We start from the raw sequence: 17,893 nt of genomic DNA on the forward strand, positions 1-17,893 counted from the left end.
GTTTGATTATTTTTAAAAATTATATCCCTCCAGTGTAATACTGCTCAGCTCAGCTCACAATAATAATGGACAATAAAACAGATACAGTAAAGCAAAATTAATATAAAATTAACAATAAAATAAAACTGGAATCAAATTGAAAACAAATGTATGAAAATTTTAAAAAACCTAGATACAGGCAGAAAGTTTAAAAGCATTTCTGAAAAAGTTGTTTTTCTTAAAAACCCTAAGAGAGAGACCATGGCAAAGTCTTCCAGGAGGGCATTCCAGAGGCAAAGAGCTTGGACAACAACCAAAAAACCCTGTCTCTGGTCCTCGCCAATCAAATCACTGGGAATATGTATAAAAACTACAGTAGATAAATTTTGGGAGAGAAGAACCTGTCCAAGTATCTATTCCATCTGTGAGACTTTGTGCAGAGTGGGCTTCACCAGCTTTTCCAAATTCATATTTGAAACAGCAATCCTCCCCACACTTAACCATCATAAAGGGTTCAATGATGGACTGATCATTGGGTCCAGGTTGCTTAAGAGAGCACCTCCTTTGTCATGAACTCTGCTGCCTATTAAGATAATCTGGGGAGGTCTGGTTATGGTTGCCACCGGCTCGTCTGGTGGTGACTCGGGACCAGGCCTTCTCTGTGGCTGCCCCAGGGCTTTGGAATGCACTGCCTATCAAAATAAGAGCTTTTCCATATCTGATTGCTTTTTAAAAGAGTCTAAAGACACACCAGTTTTCTCAGGCTTTTAATTAAAACCAATTTTAAACTTTTATTCTGTGAAATTTTTTTTAATGGTTTTTATTCTGTTTTTATATTGTATTTTGGATTATGTACACTGCCTAGGGAATCACCTTAAGTGGTGCAGTGGGGAAATGCTTGACTAACAAGTAGAAGGTTGCTGGTTTGAATCCCTGCTGGTATGTTTCCCAGACTATGGGAAACACCTATATCGGGCTGCAGCAATATAGAAAGATGCTGAAAGCCATCATCTCATACTGGGCAATGGTAAACCCTTCCTGTATTCTGTCAAAGAAAACCACAGGGCTCTCTGGGCACCAGGAGTCGAAATCAACTTGACAGCACACTTTACTTTTTACACTGCCTAGAGATACATATATCAAGCAGTATATAAATATGATAGATAGAGAGATCAATATGAAAATATATATCCAAAATAATACTGTTTTTAAGCTCCTTTATTTTAACCCACTAGTGACATGTAATTATGATATTTTTCACCAACTGGTTGCTCCATTTGCATACTGAATTGATTGCAAAATTATAAAATGTTAATCAGAGATTGCAAGCTATAACATCACTTACTCTTGAGCAGCTCCATTATAGTCAAAGTGATTTCTCCAGTGATTGTGATACAGTGATTGCAATCAAGAATAAATAGGGAATACAACAATAAATAGTTTGGGTTAACATTACAGGTAATTTTATTCTGATTTTCTAAAATATATATTATTAATAGTATACATGGGATCCTTAACTTGTACCAAAAGATAGCCCATGCAAAATTCCAACATGTTAAAACAAAGGGAGAGCTTCGTGATTTCTTAAACATACATGCCTCTATGTAACGTTTTACACCTGAAGTTCACAAAGTATTAAGTCCTGGACATCTTCTCCATTCTGTTAAAGTCATGACTTTAGAGCACAGCTAGACAAAGTGATAAGAGACCTATGCATGGATTCACCTCTTTAAAAAAACAAAAAAGCAAATACAGCTATGGGGGGTGATTCGTTTGTGAACATAGCCTTGGGAAAGGGGGGCAGTTTTCCTAATTGAAATCTCAGCCTCTGCTGCTGGGTAAAACATACAAGTAACTGCCATTTATAAAAACTGTGAAGGATCCATTTATGGATCTCCTGCCATCTTGTCTAGTTGCACCCTTATATAGGACATATATCCATCACAGTGGGAGAGTGCCTGTGTTCAAGAGCTAAACTTGATGAGTCATTCATTCACATATCTTTCCCTAGATGTTTTTCTCCACCCTCAAAAAAACAGCCAAGATGCAATACTGTGTAGAAAAATAGCCAGATGGGAAACAGTTAAGTAGTCGCTATACCGTCACTCCACTGTCAAACTCACAGCCTCCAGTTTTCATTGCTTAAAAATCCAGGCGAAAGATACAATACAAGCAATTAGAGTCATTTATAGTTTGGGTGTGCTGCGCTCCTACGCATACTTACTTGGAAGTATGTCCCACTCAAAATAGTGGAACTTACTTCTGAACAAGCATACATAGGGCTGGGTCGTAAAGCTATCATTCTGAACTACCAGCAATTTTTGATAGACATTGTATTAATTGAAATTAGCTTTTATTATTTGAATGCATTGGACTGTCAAACAGAATTGTGTTTATATCAGTTGTCATTTCAGATATAATTTCCACCAAAATGTGTGTCCTTTACAACTCTTGTGGTACTTGACATATACTTGATATAAAAATCCTGGCCAACATAAGGTCATCCATATGGCAATGGTGCCTTGTTCAGCTGAGAGAGCACAGAGGGGGAAGCAGTTTTTGCTTCTCTCCCCTGCCTCCAAGAGTCCTTTCCACTTGCAGGAATATCACATAGTCATAATGGAAAGGGCTTTTGGAGGGAGGAGACAGGAGAGAGAAAGAAAAATCACTCCTCTTCTCCCCCACCCCCTCTATAATTACTCAGCTGCATAATGTGCCATTGCTGCAGGGACACTGGAGGCTCCCTGTGGATCTACTGCTGATCTACTGCAGTGCATCACATTCTGATGCACTACTGATCTACTGCTGTGCATCATGTTAGCCACTGTTATGTGCTAATTCCATAATGTGCATCTTCTAATGCTTGAACAGAATATTTAGTTAGCTAGTTTAGTCTGGCCTAAATTATGTGTGTCAGCCCAGGGCCAAGCCAGATGTAATGCAGGAGATCTGTGGTCAGGACCTTGTGTGTGTTTTAGAAAATAAAGAAAGAAATAGTGTTTGCAAGGAGGGGTGTAATTTAGATTGAGGCCATGGCATTGGGTTAAGTCATTCCTTCCCCCCACCCCAAGCCATTTTCCTGATCCAAATTGCCCCACACGAGTACCTATAAATACTCTGCTGGGCAAAGAGAGAATATTCACAGGGATTTATTGGCTCCAAGAAGGCAATTCAAAGCAGGAAAACGATATGGAGAAAAGGGCTACCTACCCATGCCCAGTACTGTGGCCCCAATGTGAACTGCCTCCCTACTCAACTACTATTAATATTTTTAAATCGCCAGGCTCCCACACGTGTCTGATTTGGCCCTCACTCAGTTATATAATTGTTTTGTTATGTAATTATGTCCATCATTACAACCAGTTTCTAAACCACTTGACAAACAGAATTCCCTCCTTGGGGAAAAAATCCAAGAACAAAGGTTTTTCATGCATGCGAGTGTGCATGTAATTACTTTAGGAATGTATGAAGTTAAGAATGGGATCATTTGGAGAAACCCTTGGTGCTGTTTACATTATGCTAGTCTGCATCACAGATGGGTGTGTGTGTGGAAACCTAGGGAGGATTAAGCTGCTGCATGCTTCAAGAGTAGCTACCATTGACAGCTTTAGAAATTATTTTGTAAATCTATTTAGCATAATTGTAGGAAGTCCCATGATTGCTAATGCTGTGTGTTGCTCTAGAAACAGAAGTGTCATACATGCAAATCAGGTTTTTAAAAATCCTGCTTATCATGATTTAGAAATAAAACTGTAGATAACATGAGAAACCCAGAATTATTGAGGCTTTCTTTTTAATTAATAGCTTTTGCACTGAGAGAAAATAAATCATCCCTTTGTTATTGGAATCACTTCTTTAGACTCTAAATAATCTCCAGTATTGATTGTGGCTTGTGTGAATGTTTGTTTTACAAACATACACTTCTAGTATGCTAAAATGCATCAGCTATAGTTCTTTACAGTCATATATACAAACCCCAGTAAAAAAAGTTGAATACAATATAAACAGTAGGAAATATAATCCTGGAATATGTGTCGATGGCATGATTGTTCTGCAAAATAATCCTGCCCACATTTCCTTTCAAGGATCTCTTCCTTTTTATGCGAGTTGCATCTAGATTGGCAATACTGGGTGCTCGCCCTCGTGTTGAACTCTCTTCGGAATGGACTGAAAAAGTGGCCATATCAATGTCAGTGTCTGTGTCATGATAACAGCCATCGAAGGCCATTGCTTGCACCGCATCAATATTATACAATCCAGCAGCCTAGAAGCGAAAGAAATTGTTAGATGGGCCTGTATAACAGTGCAATTTCAGAGACTTTATCAACAGCAAGGGCATTTTCACAAGTGAGTGAAAATGCATTGCTTCTGACCAGAGGCATATCTAGGGAAAATAGCGCCTAGGGCAAGCATTGAAATTGCGCCCCCTCTCCAGACATCTGACACCCATCTTTCAGATAACTTTACCATAATATCAGCGGAAAAATACAAGTCTGAAGGTCACATACAAGTCACATATCTGAATATGTGTACAGTGACTTACATTATATATATATATTTAATTACCTGTAGCCCCTTTGGGGGGCTTCCTAAAGGCTGGGGGGGTCTGCAAAGGTTCCCCCTCCCCCCTGCTGGCCTCTAGGGCTTCACAGGGACCATTTAAGCATGTGCGGTGGCCATTTAAAAAAAACATTTTTTAAAAAACATGGCAGCTTAAAACAAAATGGCCACCACGAATGCTCAAATGGCCTCTGTGAGGCCTGGTATGGCCTAGGGCCTCAGAGAGGCCATTTGAGCATGCGCAGAGGCCATTTTGTTTTCGGCAGCCTTTTTTTAAAATTAATTTTAAGAAATGGCACCCTCCTTCAAGTGGCGCCCAGGGCACGTGGCCTGCCTGCCCCACCCTAGATACTCCCCTGCTTCTGACTATTAATGTGGGAGAAGGGATTTGTGAAATAGCCCCACCCAAGGGTCAAGAATTCACCTCTGGATGAATTCTTGACTCTTCAGTTCAAGGTTAGGGGAGAGCCCCTAAATACCTAACTGCTCAATAGATGACACAGCACAGACATCACAGAGAAGAACATAAGAACAGCCATGCTGGATCAGGCTCAAGGCCCATTCAGTCCAACATCCTGTTTCCCACAGTGGCCTACCAGATGCCTCTGAGAAGCCCACAGGCAAGAGAGGATGACATGCCCTCTCTCCTGCTGTCCCCCCCCCCCCCGCAACTGGTATTTAGAGGCATCTTGCCTCTGAGGCTGGAGGTGGCCTACCATCATCAAGACTACTAGCCTCTGATAGACCTGTCCTCCATGAATTTGTCTAAGTCCCTTTTTAAGCCATCCAGGCTGGTGGCCATCACCACATCCCATGACAGAGAATTCCATAGGTCATTCACAGAGCAAGAACAGAACACTGTACACAATTTACATGAAGGTATCTGTGAGCCTATTTGGATTATACACCATCCTCCCGGCCCACCATATGCAATAAGGACATGCATGCTTCATGAGCACACACACCTCATGAACACACGTACTCCCCGCTCACCCAGTGTGCAGGGCCACCTCTTCCTAATTGTGAAGTGGAGGTTTGGACAAAGTGCCACTCATGTGATAAGGAGAGGCACATTGAGGCAGGGGGAAGGATGTAGATACTTCCAAGGCATACACATATTTATCACGTCTGGTGGGCTGGGCAGACAGAGTATAGTCCAAACTGACCCAGTGTCTAGAATACATGCACACTTATACCTTTCCTCTCTTTTTCAGCTGTTTTCGTTCTTCCACTGTGGTGAGATAATTAACAGCTGCATATTCAATGACAGATAGGAAGACAAAGAGAAAACTGATCCATAAGTATACATCCACGGCTTTTATGTAAGACACCTGAGGCATTGAGGCACTTACTCCTGTGATTATGGTTGACATTGTCAGCACGGTAGTTATACCTGACAAGAGGGGAGGCAAGATCAAAGGGCAACATCAATTAACTTTTGCACTGCTAGAATATGCAGAATAATACTAGCTATAAGTACAAATAGTGAGTATAAATAATTGAACTGAACAGCCTGTGTTTGTGATATTGTGATGCAAGATTCCAACTAACTTCTAACATTCATTGGAAACCCCAGTGGCTTTCCCCAAGTCTTCTGTGCTACTCTCCTGAAAACACTGGAATATGACCTGAGCAACCAGATGACTACCGCTATCTTTCAACTTGGAAATTATTCCCTAGCACAGCCCTATTCTCATTCATGCAGCATGAAGAGTCAAGGAAATACTGTCATCCCAATGTTGGGGGACCAGATTTAATGCCAGGCTTGGGGAAATCCCAAAGGAAGGTGCCATGGAGAGCAAACTAGTTTACCTCTTTCAAGTTTCTTATAAGTCCTCCTGTTAGCTTTTGGAACAGAAATAATACTAGGGATTAAAATTTCAAAATTATGAAGTTTGAAATATTATGAAATCCAGCATGCTGTACTCATAGGTACAGCAATTCAGACTAGGTAAACTAGCTTTAGCATTAATACTTTCTTTATGGAAATATCTCTCTGCAAATCTGTCTGTCTGAAATACTCCCCTGGCACAGGCAGGGAAAGCTGAGAGGAAAACAGGGAGATTTTTTCAAAGATTTGAAGCCAGTTAAAGACAAAAGCAAACTCCGCTCATTATTCAAAGGTATCACCCATCTTTAGACCATGAGGCTCTCCCAACAAGCAGTGTGGAGAGCCGGATGGGGTTAGGCGGGGAAAGTGGGCTTGACCCGCTCTCTCCACACATGAGCACTCAGCACGCCCTGGGCAGCCGGATCGGCCACCCACATGATTACCGGCTTGTCACGGAGCCAGTAGGGGCAGCGGGGATCAGGGGGAATCCTGACCCCCAGAATTCCGAGTATGTCCCGCACAAGTGCACAGGGCATGCTGGGGAAACCCCCCCCCCCCGCCAGGAGGCTTGTTGGAACCCCTAGTCGGGGGTCTCCTCATGAGTCGCTGCAGCACAGAGCTGCACCATGGTGACTTGTGATCGAAAAAATGGGGTTAGCGGAGTGCTCGCTTCGCTAACCTCGTTTAAGGGTGGGGGCATTTAAGGAGATTTGCTTTCGGGTGCTGCGTAGCTCCTGCTGCAGCACACGACCTCCCAAAACCGGGCTGGGCTCCCTTAGCCCGCTTTTGGGAGGTCATGAGAATAGCCTCCATGTGTCATACACACTTCTATTTGGTGGGCATCACTAACATAAGGATGAGCTACGACTGAACAGGAATGAAGGGAGGAAGAGAAGGAGGCAGATGAAGTAAAGGTGCAGATGAGGCAGCAATATCTAGTGTTCCAAGGTAGGAAGGAAGGGGAGAGAGGGAGAGAGGCTAAAGGAGAGAAAGTTGGGGCAAAGTGTGTTAGGGAGCAGAAGATGGGACTGGCACTCACCCATTCACTTTCCTACTTCTACGCTCATAGCCACATACATAACATACCTACCATTTGTTTGGAATATTGCTAGTATTTCATATAAAACTCTACAGTACTTCTTTTAAAGAAGTGTTTAAGATAATGCATGTTAGTTTTTCATTTTAAAAGCATGAGTCTTTGATTTTAAAAAAAACCCCAAATATCATATGCTTTTGATATTTTAACCTACACTTTTTAGGTACTCTTAAGAAAGAAACAAGACACTTAGCATCTGGAAACATTCCTCTGTTAGGAAAGTAATGGATAGTCAATCATTCATTTTTAAATCATCAGTAATTAAACATGGCCTATGAGCGGCTAGGCTGAAACAGTGAGTTACAGAATAGGGCATAAATATCAATTAAAGACAATGGTCTTTAACTTCAGCCATATTGACCTTTGGAGAGAAAACATAGAAAAGGGTCAATACTTACTGACACAGTGAATAATTTAAGAAAGAGATATATGGATTATTTGTTGGCTTCTTAAAATGTATCCTTCTCTCTTTCATATACTGCTTACATGACGATTATCAAGACAGAGGTCGCCGTTTTGAATCCCCACTGGTATGTTTCCCAGACTATAGGAAACACCTATATCAGGCAGCAGCAATATAGGAAGATGCTGAAAGGCATCATCTCATACTGCATGGGAGAAGGCAATGGTAAACCCCTCCTGTATTCTACCAATGACAACCACAGGGCTCTGTGGTCTAATTTTAAGATAAAATTCATTATCTTAAATGTCAGGTGTTTAAAGAAAATCACTAATACGTTTCAGACCATGTACTAGCAAGATGCTCGCAAAATGGTGGGAATGTGCCTGAAAACTGAGTTGTAGAGATGACTGGGCCTGAGAGAGTACCAGCCTCAACATCCATTCCCAGTAGTTTTTACTCAAGTCTTTGTCTTCACTCTGTCTTTTAGCTCCATCTCTCCTCTCTGTCCTTTGGAAATCTAGCCATTACTCACTGCCTCATTCTCTCCTGGATGGCTAAATCTAGTATTCTCCAAAATACATACAAATGTGGGTTTTTAAATCATTTTTAAATTTTGTTTAAAAATTCAGGATGGTATCCTGTTACAGGATGGTACTCCATGCTAAGCAAGAGCAAACAAAGGCTAAATTTGTTTTACCAAAGATGTGAGATGTGTTATATAACACAGGAACAATGGTATAATCACATTTCTCTGCTATTTATCTATAGACATGCAGCTTCTATAAATTAATTAGAAGGCCAATAAAACCAAATAACTAACATGTGTTTGTAACCATATTAAAATATTTTTAATGAAAAGTTACCTAGCGATACTCTAGCAGGAACAGCCCTTCGGTCAATCCAAAATGAAACCCATGACAACATCACCATGAGCATGGATGGGAAGTAGGATTGTAGGACAAAAAAGAAAATATGCCTCCTCAGGGCAAAGTTTATGAAAAGTCGATTGTACCAACCTGTTGAAAGTTGAAAACATGTTTGTGAAAATCTACTGTATACTTTCATTATCTGTTCACTAAACCTTGCCTCACTAGGAACACAAACTTCTCATGTAACCCACTATAGGGTTAAAGGGTAGTCTATGAAAGAAATATATTTCTTTCTTTCATAGAGTGTCCTTTAATCCTACTTTGCAACAGGAATCAGATGAAGGCCCTCATTTATTATTTGAGTTTATATTCTAATGCTACACTTCACTTTCTCTAGTCCTGATTCCCTTTACTTAAATCTTCTCACATACCTCTTAGAGTTGAGATACGCCATTTTAAAATACAGTGGCTGACATACCACACAAGGGTACATCAGCCCAGCAATGTTGCAAGTATACAAGTTGTTGGAAATGCACAAATGATGTTACACAAGAGCAATCCCATTCTTCTCAATGGGCTTATTTTTGTGTAACATGCCCACATTTTTTGTGTTTGCACAACTTGGATACATGTAACTCTGCTGGGCTGACATACCCTGGCACAGTATGTCAGCCACTGTGGCTAAGATCCCAAGAGCTGCTTTAGGCATGCCCAAAGGCTTGTGCAGATCCAGTGAGATTTTTGACTCATTCCAGCAGATCACCATATTTTACTATATATTTCTATAGCTCCCCCAGGTTGAAAAGCAGTTGAACTCCTTGGATTAACTGAATTAGACACATAGCTCTCAATCTTGCCTATACAGGTATGTATGACAGAATTACTTCATATACATGGCAAAACCAAATGGAGAACAATGCCATAGATGCAGAATTGAATATACACATTATTTTAGCTACTACTGTATGATCTGTCACACTTGTGTGTCCTGTTTAAGCATGGCAGTTTTGCTAAGAGTTAGTGGGTGCAGCAGGAATGAGTAACCTTAATGAGGCTTTTAGGAGGTCTGGATCTTTATTTATGTGATTATATTATTTATATACTGCCTCAAACAAGCAGCCTCTAGGTGATGAACTAAAGTTCAGAACAGCCCTTAAAAGAACAATTAAAACATCAGCACGACAATTAAAACACAGATTTAAACACCTCCAAATGCCTAAGTGAAAAGATGAGTTTACATGGCCATTTATTTATCATTAAATTTTTATACTGCCTTTAAATAAAACAACATTAAGGCAGTTTACAAAATACTTAAAACAATATAAGACTATAGAACAGTTACACAATAAAACTTTTTATTTGGAATATAAAAATACAAATCTAATTAAAAGTTTAAAAAACATACACAATAGGTCTATAAAATACAGAGCAGCAGCAACAAAAACACTCATATAAAAGCCTGAGTAAAAAACCAGGATTTCACTTGCTTTCTAAAAACTGTGATAGAGACTGAGGAGCGGATGCTCACCGAGAGAGCATTTCAAAGTCAGGGCAATAACTGAGAAGGCCCTGTCCCATGTGTGACAGTCAAGCCACCCTCATTGTCAGCATGCAGAACAGAGCTCCCTCCAATGACCTTATCAAGTGGGCAAAAACCCTTGGGAGCAGGCAGTCCCTCAGGTATCCAGGGCTCAAACCCTTAAGGGCTTTAAGGGGCAAAAACAGCACTTTGAACTGGAGCTGGAAACAAATTGGCAGTCAATGTAGCTCTTTCAAAAGGCCTACTGAGAAGTCAGACCCATAATCTCATCAGAGAGTTCCATAACTCAGGAGCAGCTGTTAAGAAGACCACAAACAGGTGGCAGCTGTATTCAGACTTCTCCAATCAATCTTAAGTGGCAAGGTCCATATAGAAGAAGGTGTCTTCTTAAATAAGCATTTTCTTAAGAAGCAGCGGCCTAGATATGTCAGACTGGACCCTGGAACAAAAAGTGAAGATGGGCCCTTAGACCACCCCTCCCACCACCTTCTTCTGCTCCCCACGTCAACTGTGTCTTTGCTGCAGAACTGTAAAGACATAACAAAAAACAGCACAGCAGACCCTTACACTCCTATGCAAACACACTCTCTACACACAGAAACACTTTCAGAAACATTGTTTAACATATATACCTACTACGACTAGTAAAGTGTGCCTTCAAATCGATTTCGATTCCTTGCGCCCACAGAGCCTTGTGGTTTTCTTGTAGAATATAGGAGGCATTTACCATTGCCTCCTCCCGCTCAGTATGAGATTATGCCTTTCAGCATCTTCCTACATCGCTGCTGCCCGATATAGGTTTTTCCCATAGTCTCTGGGAAACAGACCAGTGGGGATTTGAACTGGCAACCTATTACCTCATATATTCATACATCAACACCACCACTTTGGAGAGAATGATCCAGCAGGTGGACCCATTTCCTTCAGGAGCCATTTTGTTCCTCCCTCTTCCCCCGCCCCCATTACAGTTACACCCCTGTTAAGAAGGTATTATCTTGAAGGTGTTCTCTTTATTAGCACAGAAACGAGCCAACGGAACATATGTGCCTTTTTCAACACACTTCTTCTTTGTAAACTCTGTATATCATATTCCTATTAACAAAATGTTCCCATTTCTAAAATACAGTACTACAGCAGTGTAGAACCACCTAATGGCACAGTGGGGAAATGACTTGACTAGCAAGCCAGAGGCTGCTGGTTCAAATCCCTGCTGGTATGTTTCCCAGACTATGGGAAACACCTATATCGGGCAGCAGCGATATAGGAAGATGCTGAAAGGCATCATCTCATACTGCACAACAGGAGGCAATGGTAAACCCCTTCTGTATTCCAACAAAGACGACCACAGGGCACACTGACTCAACAGCACGCTTTCTCTTACAGCAATGTAGAAGGAAGAATACCACTTGTAGTGAAATGTGATCCTACCAAGGGGGAGGGCCAAAGGCCTGATAGAGAGTGGGTGTGTTAAGCAAGCAGTGTATGTGTTTTTGCTTTTGTTCTGGAGACCTGTTCTGGAGCAGTATTAAAACAATAAAGAAGCTGTCCCTGTTTCAACTGAGTCCTCACATCGTTACCTTTATTATTCCTATCAAGAAAACCATGAAAGCATGGGAAGTGGGGTTGTGGGGAGGGGGTGACCATTACCCAAGTACAGGGTGAACAAGAAGCAAAGAACATGCAAGATTAATACTCCTGTTTGTGTGAAAAAGCTTCTGGGCTATTTAATAACAATAAGTTATATATATTTGTTGTTATTCCTCACCAGCTACACTGTTTTACTGCTAAACCATGCTTCATAGAGAAGACAGTGCCACCTAGTGAACCATCTTCACAGTTTTGCCGCAATCGCATGACAGATAGCTAATTTAGAGGAAGAAAAATACAGTTACAAAAAGGGAACCCGCTATTATGGTGGAAATTACATTATGTTATTGTGAAATGACTAACAATCATTCTGAAGTTATCTATCTCCTATATATTTCCATCCTAGGGCTGTTTATTGTTAGCTGGAGTTTATATAGATGCAATCATATCTGCCAACTTTAATGGAAACTATGCTTCTGTCAGGTCTCAAGGCACCTGGGCTGAGAAGACAAAGAATGATTCCAACAGTGGTCAAGACAGGCCTCAGAGGTCTAAAGGAACGCCACCTATAACAGGGTTGGTTTTAATACACAACCCCCTTTATGGTTCTCCTAAACTGACTCACAGGGCACTCGTCGGCACAGGCCCTTGTCGGTAACTGGCCCCTCATCCTCGGCCAGTCCACCTTTATATAGCTCTAGGCAGTCTTGGCAAATCTTGCAAGATCTAGGACTGAAACGAGATCCCAAAAGAGTCCCCGCAGACCACATGAGACCTCACATCCGGATACTTTTCTCTGCCGGGGCGATCCTGGGCCGAAATCGCACAATACAAGGTTGCCATCATCCCCAATTCAGGATGGTGGGTGGGGCACATGGCCAACACCAGAGTGAGTTCCCCTGCTTTCTCCCACTCCACACCCGCTTTTTCCTGACAACTTCTTAACAGCTGTTTCTTCTCCTATTAATTCAGATTACAAATATCAACTAATTTTCTAGTTAAGTATTAGAACCAGCTAATGTAAAATAGTGTCAATCTTATGTCAGATCCTTTCCTCTATTATAGCAACCACTACAGCAAAAGGTACATTTTTAATTAATTATATTGAGGAAGCATTCCTGAAAATGTACTGGCATGTCTTTAAGGCTTTTCAAGGTGTGTAAAAGTGTTATAAAAGTCATCATATTTGATATGGTATCCCCTCTAACTCACTAATCAACCTTGCTCACTACAGGATAGCCTCATTAACATGGTTTGGTTTGTAATTATTATAGTATCACCCACAAACACTGCGAAGTAATTTGAGCCAGGGCTCACCAGAGTTTAGTACCAGAACTTGCATTCAGTGCCATGAATACAAGCCCAGGGACATGTTAAATAGTGATAAAGAAGATAATTTGTCTAAGCAAGTGAAGAGTAGTTTTCCGTGATCACTGAGTAACGCAACCAGTTGTAGAGATTTGGAGAATTTGTGTTTCTCAAACAGAAAGAAATTCCTCATTCTGCATGACAAACATCTTTTGAAATGTAGAGAGTTTCATAATCTATTGTGACGTGGTATGGGGATCTATCAAAGGGAAAAAGGGGGAAGTCAACAATTAAAATGGGCATATCTATGCCCGGGACATACCGAAAGCAGATCTTGGGATTCTGGCATCAATATATAGTTCTAAAATTTGTGAGATAATAGTAGCACAACATAGTGACTTTATGCCTTTTTCTTATATATTATACTGCAATATAGAAGCATTAAAAATTACAGTCCTTTTACAATTCCCTTCTAGTTTTCTATGGCTGCACTATATGTTCATCTGCTTTATTAAAAAATTGTTAATTCACAGAGCTGCTAACCGGCCCACTACTTGCAACTTTTCTGCTACAATTCTTTACCAGCAGCAAGCCACTTTTGCTCCTGGTGGGTTCCAGATGTATCTGAAAAAATGACCCGGGGGGTGAGAGGGTTTTAAAAATTGTGATTGGGGAGAGGTTAAGATCACTTGATCTGCACATTATATTTGTCCATGTAAGCAAGCACTGCAGGGCATCTGGGACCATTCATGTGAGCAAAAGATTTACTGTCTGAAATGGCACTAGACCTTTTATTTATGAAATAAAAGGTGTACATCATATAGAGAAATGAATAAGAGAATGTGGAAGCTGAAGTTGAAATACTTTCACTTTTTTGAAGAGCTAGTTTCCTTCACAGCAACCATATTACTGAATGCTATTATTGGTTAAGAGTAAAATAAATGTATGTTATTATCTGTCACCTAGGCACAGGTGTACCTGTACTGCTATAGAATGCTAGTCCACTAGAAGCACTGAATTCTTCAATGAAGAACTGGGAAAGGGAAATGTGCTCATCTGTGCTGAGTGATTCATTGCCATGCTTCCAATACAGCATTAAGTCTTCTTCATTGTAGGCATCTGTGAGGCAATAAAAAAAGTAACAAACTGTCACCTGCCTGTGACTCTTATTCACTGAACATGCACACAAACACTGTCATTCATATTACTTTAGAAATAAGTTGAGAACAACAGACAGTGGCTGACATGATGATGAAAATTACTCAAAAGTGGTCTCATCTATCTATCTATCTATCTATCTATCTATCTATCTATCTATTTATTTCACTAAGATGGTCCATGCGAGGATGAAGAGAGATGTGTCGCGGAAATCTCATGAGAGCCGCGGAACTCTCACAAGGAACTCTCGCGGAGAAGCAGGGGGAGAAGCAAACTGGCCCAGAAGGTTGTGGGGCAGGTGGTGAGGGGGTTCGGATTAGGAGGAAGTTGGCGGCCGATGGGCGAACATGCCGCCGGGCTGAGGAGGAGGCAGCGGCAGGCCCTGGTCTGGCCGCCAGGAGGTGTAGTAGAAAGCGTGGGGTGGGGTGGGGAGAAGCACCCGCTGGGGAAGGAAAGCGCTTCTGGTGGGCGGGGAGGGAAAGGTGAGAGGAGGTGGGTGGCGACAGGGGAAGAAAAGCACAGCGACAAACTAGCAGTGACAATGCTATGCACCGAGTCTGCTAGTTGAAATTAAAAGGACAAGTAGGCAATGTCATAGGAACACAGGAAGCTGCCATATACTGAGTCAGACCATTGGTCTATCTTGCTCAGTATTGTCTTCACAGACTGGCAGTGGCTTCTCCAAGCTTGCAGGCAGGAATCTTTCTCAGCCCTATCTTGGAGATGGTGCCAAGGAGGGAAATTGGAACCTTCTGCTCTTCCCAGAGCGGCTCCATCCCCTGAGGGGAATCTCTTACAGTGCTCACACTTCTAGTCTCCCTTTCATATGCAACCAGGGCAGACCCTGCTTAGCTAAGTGAACAAGTCATGCTTGCTACCACAAGACCAGCTCTCCTCTCCATCGTCATTTTAATTTATGTAAACTGCTTCGAGTCAAAGGAAGTCAGGTGGTCAATAGATTTGCTAAATATATAAATAAATAAAATATAGCATTCTGCACTTTCCAATTTCTTCACATAGACTATCTCAGCAATCCTCCTGGCAGCCCTGTAGGAGAGGCCAGCAATACGGTTTCCATATCTGAAAGGCTTGTTTAAGGCCTCTCAGTGAGTTCATGGCCAAGACGAGATCTGAACCTTCCAGATATCAGCTCATTTTCTTCCCCACTCTGCAAAGGTTACGTGGCATCGCCTTAATGCATTTGCTTCCCAGACTGTTTGCAACAAAGAGGAACCTAATTCACATCGTGGTACACTGCAGATTTAACTTATGGAAAAGATACTCGCCAGTTAAAACTCAAACAAACAATCTCACATGTAAACAAGAAGAAATAAATAAATCAGCAAACATCCAGCATTCCATAGTGCAGAATCGGATTACCTTGGAAGAAGGGTGTGATAAAAATAAATAAATAGCATCCAAGTTATGCAAAAGGCAATCAGACATGAAATGGCACAGCTGTTCAATATATATATTTCTGTTTGCTTAAGCAGAACGTGGAATGTTATTCCATAACAGAGGGTATCTTCAAAAGTTTTTGAATACTCCCATGATCTTAAGAGGATCGATGCTAGTTCACAGTATTCCTAAGACTATCCAGGGGTGTAGCAAGGTTGGAGTGGGCCCAGAGACAAGATTTTTAAATGGCCCCTCTCACTGAAGCTCAGCTCATGAAGTAAAGAAATCTTAAACGAGGCTGAATTGTGGTAACAAAAAGCACAGTAAAATTTATATATTTTATATAAATGTATAAAATATAAATGTGTGTGTGTGTGCGTGTGTGTGTGTGTGTCACAATAGAACACCATCATAAATTATTTTTAAAAGGTTTTGTAAATTGTGGACGATACAAGTCATTTAATGGTACTAGAGAAAGACATGCTGTTCTGGTAGCTCCAGGTCTTAATACTCACATCAATTTTGGAGAATGAATACAACTGAAGGAAGCCCGGGTGAGTGCGTGGGGGGGGGGGAGTCAGTCATGTAACTTTCCTCTGGGGGTTCCCCAAGGCAGTGGGCCCCCAGACAACTGTCTCCCCTTGCCCTATTATAGTTACGCCCCTGAGACTATCTTTTATAAATCCTATTTAAAAACAGCACATAGGATATATATAGTATCAAATCAGAGCCATACTTACAGCTTTCCAATTCTAGAGAGCAGTTTTGAGTGTCAAGTGGGAACCTACTGAAGTCCATGAAGCACAGAGCTGAAACTGTTATCCTGTGAAAAAGGCAATACAGAAAAAAACAAGGGGTAAGCTTTACAGTTCATAATAAAGTGTTTGATGTACTTGAGGGTATTATGCTCAATGAATGAGGGATTTCAAAGCTTCAGATACTTATTCCTTGGACAAGACTAATGGCATATTTTGCATTATGGTTTAATCCAGAAAAGTAGAAATATGATCTATGAATATTCATGAGGGAATCAGTTTCTCTCTTCTCTCATAATCCTATAGGCAGCAGGCCTCTTTCATTAAGGATCATTGGGGAGGAGAATTTGGCGCTAAGAATTTGAAAAAAAAATCATGTGTTCTTGAAACCTCTTTTCATGACCACTTCCTAATTCCAGAAACTGAGGGAAAACATCTGCATGCTGGCTTCTGCTGCCAGGGACATCCCTGATAGGAACCATTCAAGAACAATTCTCACCTGATGTGGTATGGCATACCTGATGTGGTATGGCGAGGGGCGCTAGGTGGATTCTAATTCTTGCAAATTTTCTGCAAAGAGGTAGGGTATCTCTGCAGTGGACAGAGACCCTTTCCTGCTCTGCACTCTCACAACACTCCAATTCTTCACTATCTATTTATATAATATATTCATATATATATTGGAAACTGGTATACAGCTGTCATGAATTACAGCTCATCCAACCCCCCAAAAACCACCCTCAGGAAGGTCCAATCCTAACTGGGACTGTGGTGTGCAGGGAGGTTAATTATCCTCCCTCACCAAAATCTTACCAAAAAGCTGTTATTTGCCCCCATAGCACCTGCTTTAGGATCAAGTCCTCATTACAGCTGTTTTATGTGAAATAAAAAATGGCCAATATCCTTTTTAACTGTCAACCCCCATGCACCAGGAAGAAGTGTCTGGCTGCAGAGAGCTTCGTGAGCTACACAACACCAATGACACAATAGAGGCTACTTTTACTGATCTCTCCTTCTTGCTCTGCAAGAGGTGCTCTGCACCACCCAAAAATATGTCCCTGAGGACTGTGCAACTGTATTTCCCCATATTTTGGGGTGGTGCAGGGCACTTCCTGGGGAAGGAGAAATCATCAAAAATCATGCCCTCTCCTTGTGTGATCAGTGCTGCGGAGCTCAGGAATCTCTGCACAGCAGGGACGCTTCTTTCCAAGATGCAGGCACAAGGTTAGGCAGGATATTGGCTGGTGTTTCCAGGTTTACCTTTCTTAACAATGCAAATTGGGTACATTAGGACTCTAAGACAATAGTTCTAAGACTTCCTGTATCAGTATCTAACTGTTTGAGATGATGTGTGCCAACACTAGATGACATGATACTAGCCACATCAGTAAATGCAAGAGCACACAACC

General features: G+C 41.3%; 1 protein-coding gene and 1 long non-coding RNA gene across 5 annotated transcripts in view; one reads left to right on the top strand and one right to left on the bottom strand.

Annotated features, from left to right (window-relative positions):
- LOC128351493 (uncharacterized) overlaps positions 1 to 14,298 on the top strand; it is a 22,414-nt gene extending 8,116 nt beyond the window's left edge. Inside the window, exons 2-5 of one of the 3 annotated variants that reach the window (XR_008319802.1) lie at positions 5,754 to 5,861; positions 7,972 to 7,996; positions 12,349 to 12,441; positions 14,140 to 14,298. This is a non-coding gene — a long non-coding RNA (uncharacterized LOC128351493). Of the gene's footprint in view, positions 1 to 5,753; positions 5,862 to 7,971; positions 7,997 to 9,526; positions 9,604 to 12,348; positions 12,442 to 14,139 lie in introns of all 3 variants that reach the window. The other 2 variants (XR_008319801.1, XR_008319800.1) reach the window with 2 other exon arrangements.
- GABRR3 (gamma-aminobutyric acid type A receptor subunit rho3) overlaps positions 1,235 to 17,893 on the bottom strand; it is a 50,416-nt gene continuing 33,757 nt past the window's right edge. For both annotated transcript variants that reach the window (XM_053311076.1, XM_053311077.1), the window contains 5 exons: positions 16,470 to 16,552; positions 14,152 to 14,292; positions 8,733 to 8,885; positions 5,736 to 5,932; positions 1,235 to 4,243 (listed from right to left, as the gene is read on the bottom strand). In XM_053311076.1, the coding sequence (XP_053167051.1) occupies positions 3,941 to 4,243; positions 5,736 to 5,932; positions 8,733 to 8,885; positions 14,152 to 14,292; positions 16,470 to 16,552 (877 nt within the window). In that variant the 3' untranslated portion in view covers positions 1,235 to 3,940. The remainder of the gene's footprint in view (positions 4,244 to 5,735; positions 5,933 to 8,732; positions 8,886 to 14,151; positions 14,293 to 16,469; positions 16,553 to 17,893) is intronic.

Source organism: Hemicordylus capensis, chromosome 3 (genome assembly GCF_027244095.1).
Source record: "Hemicordylus capensis ecotype Gifberg chromosome 3, rHemCap1.1.pri, whole genome shotgun sequence".
NCBI lineage: Eukaryota > Metazoa > Chordata > Lepidosauria > Squamata > Cordylidae > Hemicordylus > Hemicordylus capensis.